Genomic DNA, 12477 nt, shown 5'->3' on the forward strand with positions numbered 1-12477 from the left:
GCCGCTTTTCAGATCACAGCCTCACACAACAAGGTACACAAAAGTACCTGCTGCCCTAATAAAAGTACCCATTTGAATAGTTATTCAATGAGGGAATTGAAGGGCTATATCCAAACTATGAAGCGTTAGGCTTTGGTCTAGGGGCCTTTTTAAAAGCCACTTTTCGTAATCATTAATATATGCAGAAATGTGTTTGTTTTCAACAGCTAGTACTATTTCATTTACCATAGCTGGAAGAGACTGGGACCTGTAAAGAAGCCCCAGAGAGATTTCATTTATTTCTGAGGTTTCCAGGCATTACTACTACTATTCTATACTACTACTATACCCACAGTACACCATCTGCACTGCAAGGACATAGTTCTGTTTCCCTGGCTATCCAAACTCCAGTTTACTTGTTATCCTAAGACTCCATAAGGTGTGCCATGCATAAAGGGTATTTAAACAAAGGCTGAATGGAAAGTCTGGGGCATTTTAGTACAATATACGGACTATTAAGATCTTGGTTTATACACAAATTCACTGCAATCTTCTATCTCAGGATATATTAGCATGACCCTCAATGTTTAAAAGCATGCCAACCCTGTCTCTGTAACATTGTCATCCTCAGCCTTCAGTTTTCTGCTCAAATGCTAACTACCTATAAGCAAAAAGAAAATCGGATTTTACTAAGTGAACTAGCAGCCTCTTATTTCGGAGGGCAAATTCAAGGACTGATAATCTACTTTTTATTATATGTTGAAATAGTCTTATCAGAAATGAGCACCATCAAGTTGCATGCTGACATGCTAAAAGGGTTGTGTGAATCGATCCTAGGTCTACCCTCATCAAGCAGAATGCATAATAGCAATCTGTGTCAGTGAGGACACAGATTGAATCGGATCACCAAGCATTTCTCTGACACCAATTTCTAGTTTCACTCTATTAAAATAATTGAAAACTGAGCAATCTTGCCACGATGCTTTGAAGATTTTCCTGTAACTAAATACCAGGGAATAGATCTTCCTTGTTCTCAGTTTATAAGAGACAACTAGAGTTTATTCAAGTAAATTCCAGGATGTGATTCTTTCAATACCCCAAACCTGTATGTGATTCTTTCCTTTCTAGCTTTGATTCACTACAGAGCAGGAACGGCACAACTACTTCCGTATACATATAAGGGGCTCTGAATATGTAATGCTTGAATGGCAGCCCTCCCCTCACACATAAGCTGTAGTCTGCTTTTGAAACTCAAGGGAATTAGGGGTACTGCTGTTCAAATGCTGCTTTAGGCATGCCTAAGGACCTGGGCACATAAGGTACCTGCATGTTTTAATTTTGTTAGATGGTCCATAAAAACTGCTCTGTTATAGCAACAGTAGATCTAGGACTAATTGCTTGCTTTCCAGAATTCTCCATTATTATTAACGTCGATTCCACAGAAGAGGGTTATATAAACATATCTTGTAGCAGGAATAACCTCCAGGAGGAGGGAGGGAAGCTTCATAGAAGTTGAGCTCCACACAAAAATACCCCTTTTAGTCCAGTTTACTAACACAAACACGTGGGCAGGCAGACTAATAAAAAATGTTAAGGAGATAGATTTTATTAAACCAACCTCAGCAGATGAATGAATAAAGGGGTATCCAGACTTTTGAATACAAATCCCATCTTTCTTCCACCATGGAACCCAAGACATTGTGCATTTGGTTCCATGGTACTGACCAGACCTGCTTAGCTTCTGCAAAGTGGTGGTCTCATGTACATTCAGATAATATCCTGGGATCTTACAGACATGGCTTATTTACCTGCCAAGGAATACTTCAGTTACACAGTGGTTGGTTCAATAAAATATATAACTCTGCCTCAAATTGTGGCTTGCAGATGGCCTCTAATTGTGCCATTTTGTTTTTGTTTTTATGGGTAAATGCCTAAAGTAGCTCAAGGTTTTTAGAAACTACCACCCACTCCTGAACAGCAGGCCCTCCTCAACAATGCTGTATCACAAATGTTTTACAAATTTCTACTGATGTCATTTAGCAACAGGGTCTGCTCTTTTTAGAAGCATAAGTCCTAATCTCCCTCAGGCTCAAGGAATTAGTCATGTGCTTATTTGCATACAGACTAAATGTTTACAAACTTTGGGATGCTATGTGCAATTTTCTTTCTACTTTAAAATATAGATATCATGCAACAATGTGACATGAAGACACCCCGAAATATGAACATTGAACATTATCTTTAGTAGTGTCTTCTGCAGTTTACACAAATTAGTTGCAACTGTTTCCATGAGTTGACTATAGTTTGATAAAATTGGTTGGATCCAGTTCATGAAACTAAGGTTTTACTGAAATCCATGAGACAAGTTGGACAGGCTTTAAGTCCCACTAATTTCAGTGGGAATGAAATGCAACTAACTTAGTCTGGATCCAACAAACTAACTGCAGTATTTCAGCCCCAGAAGACTAATACTATACTGACCTCACTATACATCTGACACTTTCAGCATCTATTTGCATAATACCACCCACACTTGGAAAAGTAAAGTACCCAAGGTACCCATATTAATGCATATTAATGAATTAATATGCATTAATGCATATATCTGAAACTCTGGCCCAACTTATTCTCATAAAATACTATTTTAATACTTTCACAACTTTAGAAGTAGAAGGATTAGTGCATACAGAACTATAAGTTTAAATGCTGCTCAGCTACTAAACAATTTTATGTAACAGGCAATAAATTTATCCTTTTCATCTATGCTGAAAGTATTACCACTTATTAATGTGATAATGAGTGAAATAAATTAAATACCTTCAAACACACTTCACAGTACATCACAAGCATTCTGAAGGACACAAACATGCTTTTCATAACAAAAATATTTTCAATGATAAGATGGTATTTTATACTGTAATGCAAACACACACAAAAGAATGGACCACCACATTCAAGTACTTACGGTCTTCTCCTGGACATGGCATGCCTGGCTTTTCTGGAACACTGGGGAAAACTGCAATAAAACATAAAGTATATATTTATGTCTTAATGAATTACATTTTTAAACATTCACTGTTTTATCCAAAAACAATAATCATATATTACTTCCACAACTGAAGAATACAAAGGCAGGGCAGTGTCTTAAAAATATATGGTTTAGGACAAAGCTGCAGACAACAGGGTTTCAAATGGCACAGAAGATGATCCAGTCAGTACAGAAGGCAGGCAAAAAAAAAAAAAAAAGGACAGTGGTGACGTAGGAAATGTTTGCAGAAGCAATAGGTGCTAAGAAGTGATTTATAGGATGAAGAGTACTAGATAAAGAGAGTGCTTTTTGAGGAATACTTTAAAATAAAGAAGTACAAATGTAGAAGAGGGGAAAACTGAAACATGAGGCGGATGAGCTTGCACATCAAAACGACATCAAGGCTGGCAGACACAGGCAACAGGGGATATTGGAGCCAATTCATATGAATTTCATAGTTTTTTATACACCACTGAGAGATATTTTAATATATTAAGCAGTATGGAAATCAAATAATCAAATAATCAAATCAAATATTTCTGCTGGACCCAATGCTAAGCGGCCAACGAAAACAGATCTTACAGCTATACCAGCTATGTTTAGACAGGGTTATTTCAAGATGGAGAGCATTACATGCACATATTGGATTTTTTAAAATTTTGTACAGAAAGACAGGTACATGCTTGGAGAGTGGTGAGAGATAAGATCATATATGGGAATAGAAAGATGCTGTGAGGGGATAGGCTCATATCCAGGACTAAAAAGATTTAAGTAGCAAAACTTGCATTACATAATCTTTCCAAAAGGAGACAGAAAAGAAGAGCACAGCCAGACGTTTTGTCGAAAGCTTCAAATAGTAAAACTGACTGCTAAGAGGATACCATACAAAAAGGTATGTAAAATTGCTGTTTAAAGTTTGTTTGTTTGTTTGTTTATTGATTGTTTCAGGCAGCACCATCACTTACCATGAATGATGAGCCCTTCATCTCTATGCTGACAGTACAAACGGAATGCTTCTTCCAGTTCCATCTGAGATGATATGGTACATGGATCACCTACCGAAAGAAAATGAGAATGAGAACAAGGAGGAATAAGTAACCAAATTTACATGGCTCTACAATTCATGATTTTGTTTGAAATGTCAGGAGTGTAGGTTGGAATTTTTGACGCCAAACATAGATTAATTCAGTATCTCAGCAAAACCAAGCAGTGACAACAAGTTCTTGATTTTGCTGAGAGAAGTTGATCCCTCTACGAAGGCAAGATTCAGAGAGGCCCATGCAAAGTACTTGCACATGCACTTGGCGGGTGTAGTCAAATGGTTTTTTTAAGAGTAGCTTCTCACACCTGAAATTCTCCAGATAATCTCCATCCCTTTTGGAAAGGGATGGGTCTACTTTTGCATCTGGAATATCAGGTATAGTGCTTTGGTATTCTTGCCATAGGCATCTTAGTTGCGCAAAGTTTCCAGAAATCCACTTGCCATGGTGGTGCTCCTCCCAAATCTGGCAATAAGGATAAGACTCAGAAGAGCTTCAACTCCTCCAAATATATGGATTATTAGAACAAATTACAAGGTGTGGAGATGCAGAAGTTGAGCAAGTCACTCTGAAGGCTAGGACCAATTATCTGTGCTAAATGGAATCCTTGCTAGTTCCAGACTGAAAACAGAAGGGGAGAAGTCAGCTTTATCTGAAGGGAGAGAGACCATCCTAAGTTCATAGTTCACAACGTTAGAAATGAAAGTGTTTGCTTAGTCTAAATTGTAACAGCAATAAAAGACTACAGAAAAAATGCATGAGGTTGGGGGGGCGGGGAATCCCACAGGGCAAAGCTGCATACTCTTCTCCCTTTGACATTATCCAGCTCCATCTAGCACTTTAAAACCTAAGAACAGAGCAAGCATTTTGAAATATATATAAATAATATAATATAAATAAAAAAGGCTGCATTACAAGGGGCAGGAGAACCTTTGTAAAGCAAATCCTCCATGTGTACAAACTCTTCCTCCTATGCATGTCTACTCAGAAGATAGTTCAGTAGAGCTTATTCACAGATAAGTGTGCATAGGATTCGTCTTCTTTGGTGATCGATCATTCAAAGTCGAGTAAGATTGTCTTCCATGAAAACAGTCTTAACAGTGAGTGTATAAGTGACTCTGGAGGCCAATTCTGGATCCACACGTCCTTCCACACAGTGGGGACATAGGTTTATGGGTGGGAGTTGATCACAGTGAGGGTTTGCCAAATGTGCCTTCCTCTTAGCTCGTTTCTCCTTTTCACCCTGAGTTCATGCTTCTTCAAAGTCCGTAAAACCTTGGTAAAAGCTGTTCTCCAATTGGAGCCCTCGCAGGCCAGTGTTTCCCAGTTATTAGTGCTTATACCACATTTTTTAAAAGATTTGCCTTGAGAGCATCTTTAAACCTCTTTTGTTGACCACCGGTATTTCGCTTTCCATTCTTAAGTTGGGAATAGAGTAGTTGCTTTGGAAGACAATAATCAGACAACCAAACAACTTGACCAGTCCAATGAAGTTGATGTTGAAGAATCATTGCTTCAACACTTGTGATCTTTGCGTCTTCCAGTACACTGACATTAGTTCGCCTTTCTTCCCAAGTGACGCATAAAATTTTTCGGAGACACCACTGATAGAATCTTTCAAAGAGCTGGTGAGGAATCAATGCTTGTAGTTGGGAATAGGTGGAAGGAAGTGCTATAATTTGAATACATCAGGTCCATCCTCCCCCAAGACATTTACTCAATTTGTATTGCAATTCTTAAAATGCAGGTAATATGATTACAATATTATGATGGGACTGGATTACACAGTGGGCTAAATACAAAATTATGGCTGACTACCAAGATTAGTCAGAATGGTAACATTCAGGGGCCCATACTATGTAACAAGTCTGGAGGTAGGTTCAGGTAATTCCTGGATTTTCAAGAACAGGATCAGCTATTATGTATTCCTTCAGCCTAACAAGCATAGGCACAACCTAAAACCAGTATAGCACCTTACAGAGGCTAATCTAATTGTATCTGATCCCCTCCCGCACACCATTTTAAGATTATAACTGAATACAGGGATTCAATACAATCAACAATTGAATAGTAACTAAAGATAACTTACACCAATCTTTCATTTTAAGTGAACCAAGGCCCTTTGCTTCAGAACTGCATGCTAAAACCAAGCTTTCCCCTGCCATTTCAGCAAGCAGGTCCAAGGAAAACTGCTTTGTGCTAATGGAGCAAGCCTCTGAAGACACCCTCACATCACCAAACAGCAAATCAATGGTTACAGCATTCCCCTTTGAACCTCTGACAGGTTTCAGTCACCTGATGCCATTAGAGCAAGCAGGTGATTTGACAGGTGCGCAATCCCACCCACCTATCAAAGTTGGCTTGTGGAGGGTAGAGGGATCCTGCCCACCAATATAAATACCTGGCCTCAAGTGTTTGAGTTCTAAAACACAACAGGAATACATTAAAATGCCTGTAACTGGTAATCAGGAAAAACAAAAACAACTTTGCTCCATTAACTCTCTGCCTCCTCCACCCACTCAATGTTGAATGGGACTGGCTCCCTGCCAGCAGATATTGAGGGGGCCAAAGGCACTTCCACCCCTAGGAGCTGGGCTCTTCAGTTGGCATCATTGGAAGAAAATATTTTTTAAGTTCTCCCTAAGAGTTCTCCAACTGTACAGAATTCTTATTCAATAAATTAGTATCCATGAAGTGTAGATCAAGGCTGGGGAACCTCAGGCTGAGGATCAAATGCTGCCCTCAGGCTTGTCTATGTGGTCCTTTGGACTCTGCCCAGGTCACGTGCCTCAATGGCTCTGCTTGGTCCCCTCCTTGAGTGCTTTAGCTTGACTAAAACGTGTCCTTTAGGTGTAATAATGCTTCTTTCTGACCTGGAAGGACATGTAGTTCTTGACATCCTTGAACAAACTGATAAAAATGACAGTAGTTAAGAACTGTTCAGCTGTAGATGTACATTCATTTTTTTCAATATGGCTGCTTTACTTTTAACCTCTTGAACCTTGTCTTAATAGACAGCTTCTACAATAATTTTAAAAGGTTAACTGAAATCCAAGTGCATAACACTGCAAATAATTTTCCTATCGTCACATAGATATTCCTTCCTCCAAGGAGATCAGGATATGCAGAGATAGCAAGAGTGGCAGCATTCACATGTGGCACGAAAGAATGGTAAACAGCTTACCATGAATGAGGAGATCACTCCTGCTTTGCTCCTTCTGTAGCAGGAGCAACAAACCATCATTCTTGGTGAAGCATTACACTTGGCTCCAGCACTGAGCTTGTTTGGAGAGCAGCGAACCACAATGTGAAACCAAACCTTGTTCTTGGTTTACCAATCATTGTTTGTTGGAAGTGAAACATACTGCAATCTCCAGTTCAGATGTAATGCCAAGCCAGGGACTGTGACTTGTTGCTCCCACTGGGGAAGGAGCAGAAGGGAACCAACCTCCATGTTCATTGTAAACTGAATTTTTTATCTAACAAAATTTAATTTACCCATTGATTGTAATAAAACCTCTAAGCGGTTTACAATAAATGTTCAGATTACTGGAAAACAGCTAAAATGAATGATAAAAAGATGAAAACATGCCAACATCTATGTGTCTGGATTGGCTAACAAAAATGTTTTAATCAGGCACCAAAAAGTACAGTGAAGGCGCCTGCCTGGTGTCAGCAGGCAGGGAATTCCGAAGTGCAGATGCTGCCACGTTAAAAAGTAAATTCCTCACAACTTCAGAATGAGCATTTGGTGGCACCTGTAACAGTGTCAGTCCCACAGATCAAAGAAATTGAGTTGGCACATATGGGAAAGGCAACTCCACAAGTAAACTGGTCCCAAGGTGTTAAGGGTTTTAAATACCAATAGTAACACCTTGAATTTGGCTGGGTAATAAAAAGGCAACCAGTGCAGGTATCTGAGCAGAAGTGTTATGTGCTGACAAGGTCTTACTCCTGTCAGCAACTTGTGCTGCAGCATTCCACACTAACTGCTGTTTCTGGGTCAAGCACATGGGAAGCCCTATACAGAGCACACTGCAGATATGTGAAATGAACCACTGTGACTTGCTCAAGGCATCCTAATGACCACCTAACATGTCCTTGCCTGAAATGTGCCAAAATATACAAAATATGCAATACGAACAATAAGGGAATACTCTATCAGATTTTCCTGTAGCAAGTTGAACACTGCTACATGAATATCAAGTGATATACCCTTGATATTAGAGACCCATAAGCAAAAGCCTTAAGAAATATTCTGATTTTACTGTTGAGGAAAATTTCTCCCTTTCAGATAGTCAAGGAAAGATCTCTGATTTCAGATAGCAATTATACAGGGCTCTGCAGTGCAGTAATCTTTTGTTAAGTATATTGAAGATCATGGCACAGTTACCCCACACATGTCACATTGTACCACACACCTGACTTTTCCCAGACTTCTTTTTTTCTAATTCAAATTTTCTAATTCCAACAAACTTAAAAAGAAGAGAGCCAGTCAAGAAAGCTCAGGAACCTGAGATCCATATTAAAGGGCCAGAGCAGCTAAGTTCAGAGCAACGAAGTGGGTCTGTAGACAAGCCCATCTCACACTTGAGAAGCATGGGTATTACAGCAACACTTGTTTCACAGTGAGGGGAATAGTACACGATATGTACATGGGTGGGTTCTCTCCCTCAGTAAACAGTGATAAGTAGAGACTTCATGTTGAATCCTTAACTGGGCCATGAGAGCTTCCTTTCTTAGCTTAAGTGACACATATGCTCACCATAAAAACTGCTTTCAACTCAGCAAGCTTATTGTTGGCACAACTTTCATGCAGCCCTTGCCAGTGGTCTTTCAGTTTTAAAAATGGGGGTAAAATCACCTGATGGAACTTCTGCATGCTTAAAAAGCAAGAGAGGTTGACAAGCCCCCTTCACAGTGACTCTCCACTTGAATACATCTGGAAAACAGGCTCACTCCATTTAATGGATGCCTCAGCATTTCAAAGCTTTTTCAAGTTTACTGGGAGTAGGAAACAAAAAACATCAGGAGAATGATACCATGCTTTTAAAGCATGACATCTTCCAATATTCTTTAAATGTACTCAACGACAGAAAAATAGGAGCACACACAAAAACTAAACTCAAAAGCAAGTATGGGAATGATTCACCTTGCATTGGGATACCTCTCTTATCAATCCACCATAAATCAATTCAGTAGCAGTAGTCACACTTGCAGAACTTGATGCAGCTGCCTGAAGATTTAAGTATTGAATAATACACTAGTAGTCTGGAGAATATTTACAGATCTGCAGGAAAGGCCCTAGAACTGCTACAGTTCTCAACTCACGTGTCCTATGCAAACAAATTACACTCAATTAGAAAATATCAAGTTTCTGCATGGTCTCGCTGAAGCATCATCTTGAAAGCAAGTACAAATGAAGTGCACACAACTGAGTCATTATTGTACACACAGAACTTGGAAGAGGTATGTTCCTCTCAGTATCTAGTCTAGCTAGCAGAGCTTGTCTACATGAGGTGAGACAAGATTTCAGAGACCCCTATTTTCAGTGTCCACTTGCCTTTGTATAAATGGATTCTAGAATTTCTGCCAAACAAGAAGTGTCTATGAAATGATGTGAGTGGGATATAAAAAGATCTAGAGAAATTTTGCCTATTAAGCAATACACAATATTAGGAAACACATATTGCATAATGTATAATCACTGATCTCTTTCTAGTTTGCGTGGGTATTGCTAAACAATTAAAGAACAGAAACCTGATCAATACCAAATAATCTGGTAGAATGCATTTAAAATAAAAATGAACACTGCATTAGTTAAATGTGGCATATTAAGGTAGTCAATGGGTATGATCCTTCTCCACACAAGCACACCTCCTTAAAAGGAATCCCCGTAGAGCAGTGGTGATGAGCTGTGGCCCTTCATGTGTTGTTGGACTCTCAACACCCATCTGCTCCAGTCAGCATGAACAAAGGTGAGGGATAATGGGAGCTCTAATCCAGCAACATCTAGAAGGCAAATTTCCCAACCATGCCGTAGGGCAGAACAAATCCTACCTCTAGTGCAATCACACTGCATCAGGCACTGAAAAGAAAGGGGCTTACATTTCCAGCAAAGGTATGAGAGGCAACCATAGGCCTCCTCTGCCCCATAATAACCTGATGTCTACAGATACTGGGAGTGATGGGGAGAAATTATGCTTGGCTGTATGCAAATCTTTCTGCGCACAGTACCTATGTCAGGAAGCACACCCACATTCATAAAGGAAGGTTATGCTTCACACATTAGAATTATCGAGAGTACATAACATTTTCAGAATGGAGTGGAGCAAGCTGCAATACATGCCTGATTATCTGGGCTTTATTAACATATGTATCCCTTGATATCTCAAGTGAAAATTTGAAAACCGACAATGATTCAAAATTAAAAGTTACCTATTTAGTATCTCCATCACACCCAGTTAATTAACTGTGCTGTAAAATGCATCAGAGAAATATTTGCAGAAGCATATTTACATGAGTCTGAAATACCTTCATTATCAATCCACTTAAGGGTAATTGGTTGTTCCTGTTGTAATTTGCACATCTCTCTTACTTCATCACAAAGTTCACCATAGTTGATGGATGCACCCAGATTTGTTATGAGGATATCCCTGAAAGAGATGAATTCAGATTCAATAGCTACATGTGTTCACTTTAAACCACAAGACATTTGCAAAGATTGAGGCAATCTATCAGCAGCCCTAAAGATTTTGCATTTCAGAATCTCACACAGTTTTACTGACCCAACATCTGCTAATTATATACTACTCATTCATTAAAAAAAATATCAGAACAGTTCACAACTATACATAAAATAATAAAAACCATATAAAAAAGTTACAATCAGAAATCAGGTAACTATCAGGGAAAGCTGTACGGTGGGCCCACCACTTACACACCTGACTCAAAACCAAATAAATAAATGTGAGTGGAACCCACAGCAAAGAGAGTTTTTAAAGCCCTCTGCCTTGCTTACTGTGCTCTGGGAAAGTCACGCAAGGGCCCTAGGACACTCTGAGCCCTTGTGCCTCCTTCCCAGAGGCCAGTAAGTAAGGTGAAGGGCAAGGCTCATTCTGGACAAATAGGGATGGTTCAGGGGGCTCCTGGCTTTACATGATTTTGCCTCGTTAAGTACACCCCCAGAACCAAACCCTCATGTAAGTAATGGGCTCACTGTATTCTTAATTGCCTGGGGTGCTGGGGTATTTTGGGGAGGGGGTTGTAGCTGTGGTTTTTTAAAATCTTTTAGATTTTGTTGTAATTTATGTGGAAATTGTTCAGTCTGGGTTTTTTTTTAATATTTAATTTATTGTTCAGGACTACTTCTGTTGCAACATTTTTTATGTTGTAAGCTGCCTTGAGCATGGTTTGAACTGTGGAAAGGCAGCATACAAATAAAATAACGTATATATGCATGAATGCATAGGTGTGACAAAATAGAAAAGTTTTCAGTAGGTGTTTAAAAGTTGAAACAAAATATGCCTGATGAATCTCTATGACGGAGCATTCCACTGGAATGGTGCAATGACACTAAAGGTTCAGTTCCTTGTAGCTGTCAAATGAGCCTCATCAACTGATTTCACATAAGATATAATGGTGTGGAAGAATAAGCATGTACTTTAAAAAATACCTTCATCACATTCCTCAACATTTTTAGTCAGCAGGGCATAATTTAGAAGAATTCTATGAACTGTATGTAAGCAAAGCAAGGAATGCTTGCCATAAAGGAAGATTATGCATGATCACTTATGCTATGTTAAGCACTGTCACACCCAGGATATACAAACATCTACCCTCCCAAGCTTCCATGGAAACACACTAACAATCATGAATGGTACGACTCCCTAATGCTTTTATTACTAGCCTATTTGTTTAATCATAATATCAAAGGTGTACTGTACCATGAACAGACACTTTGAATTATTTAGTACTTTCCTGAATAATTCTTGACACTAATTTTGCAGTTTTGATAACTGTGACTTAAAGCAGTTTGACATGTCTGATCACACAGAAATAAGAATCCACCACACAAACACACACACTTGCACTCTGCCATGCTACATTTTATACCATGATTTCATAAAGCAATACTTATACAAACCTTCATGAATGATCAATAAACCCAAGCTGAGTAAATAGGGATCCCTACATTGCAATGTTAGCTTTACCCTTTCCAGTGAGGGTAACAACAAACTATAGAGGGATGCGGGTGGCGCTATGGTCTAAAACCATCAAGCATCTTGGGCTTGCCGATTGCAAGGTTGGCAGTTTGAATCCACACGATGGGTTGAGCTTTTGTTGCTCTGTCCCAGCTCCTGCCAACCTAGCAGTTCGAAAACATACCAGTGCAAGTAGATAAATAGGTACTACTGTGGCAGGAAGGTA

At 39.2% G+C, this 12477-nt stretch overlaps 1 protein-coding gene across 3 annotated transcripts in view; it reads right to left on the reverse strand.

The window, feature by feature from the left end:
• The window catches only part of PRKCZ (protein kinase C zeta), a 97076-nt gene that overhangs the window by 77643 nt on the left and 6956 nt on the right, over positions 1 to 12477 (reverse strand). For all 3 annotated transcript variants that reach the window (XM_079987012.1, XM_079987013.1, XM_079987014.1), the window contains exons 3-5: positions 10582 to 10703; positions 3973 to 4062; positions 2945 to 2995 (exon numbers count right to left, since the gene is read on the reverse strand). In XM_079987012.1, the coding sequence (XP_079843138.1) occupies positions 2945 to 2995; positions 3973 to 4062; positions 10582 to 10703 (263 nt within the window). The remainder of the gene's footprint in view (positions 1 to 2944; positions 2996 to 3972; positions 4063 to 10581; positions 10704 to 12477) is intronic.

This window comes from Podarcis cretensis (genome assembly GCF_951804945.1).
Source record: "Podarcis cretensis genome assembly, chromosome: 8".
NCBI lineage: Eukaryota > Metazoa > Chordata > Lepidosauria > Squamata > Lacertidae > Podarcis > Podarcis cretensis.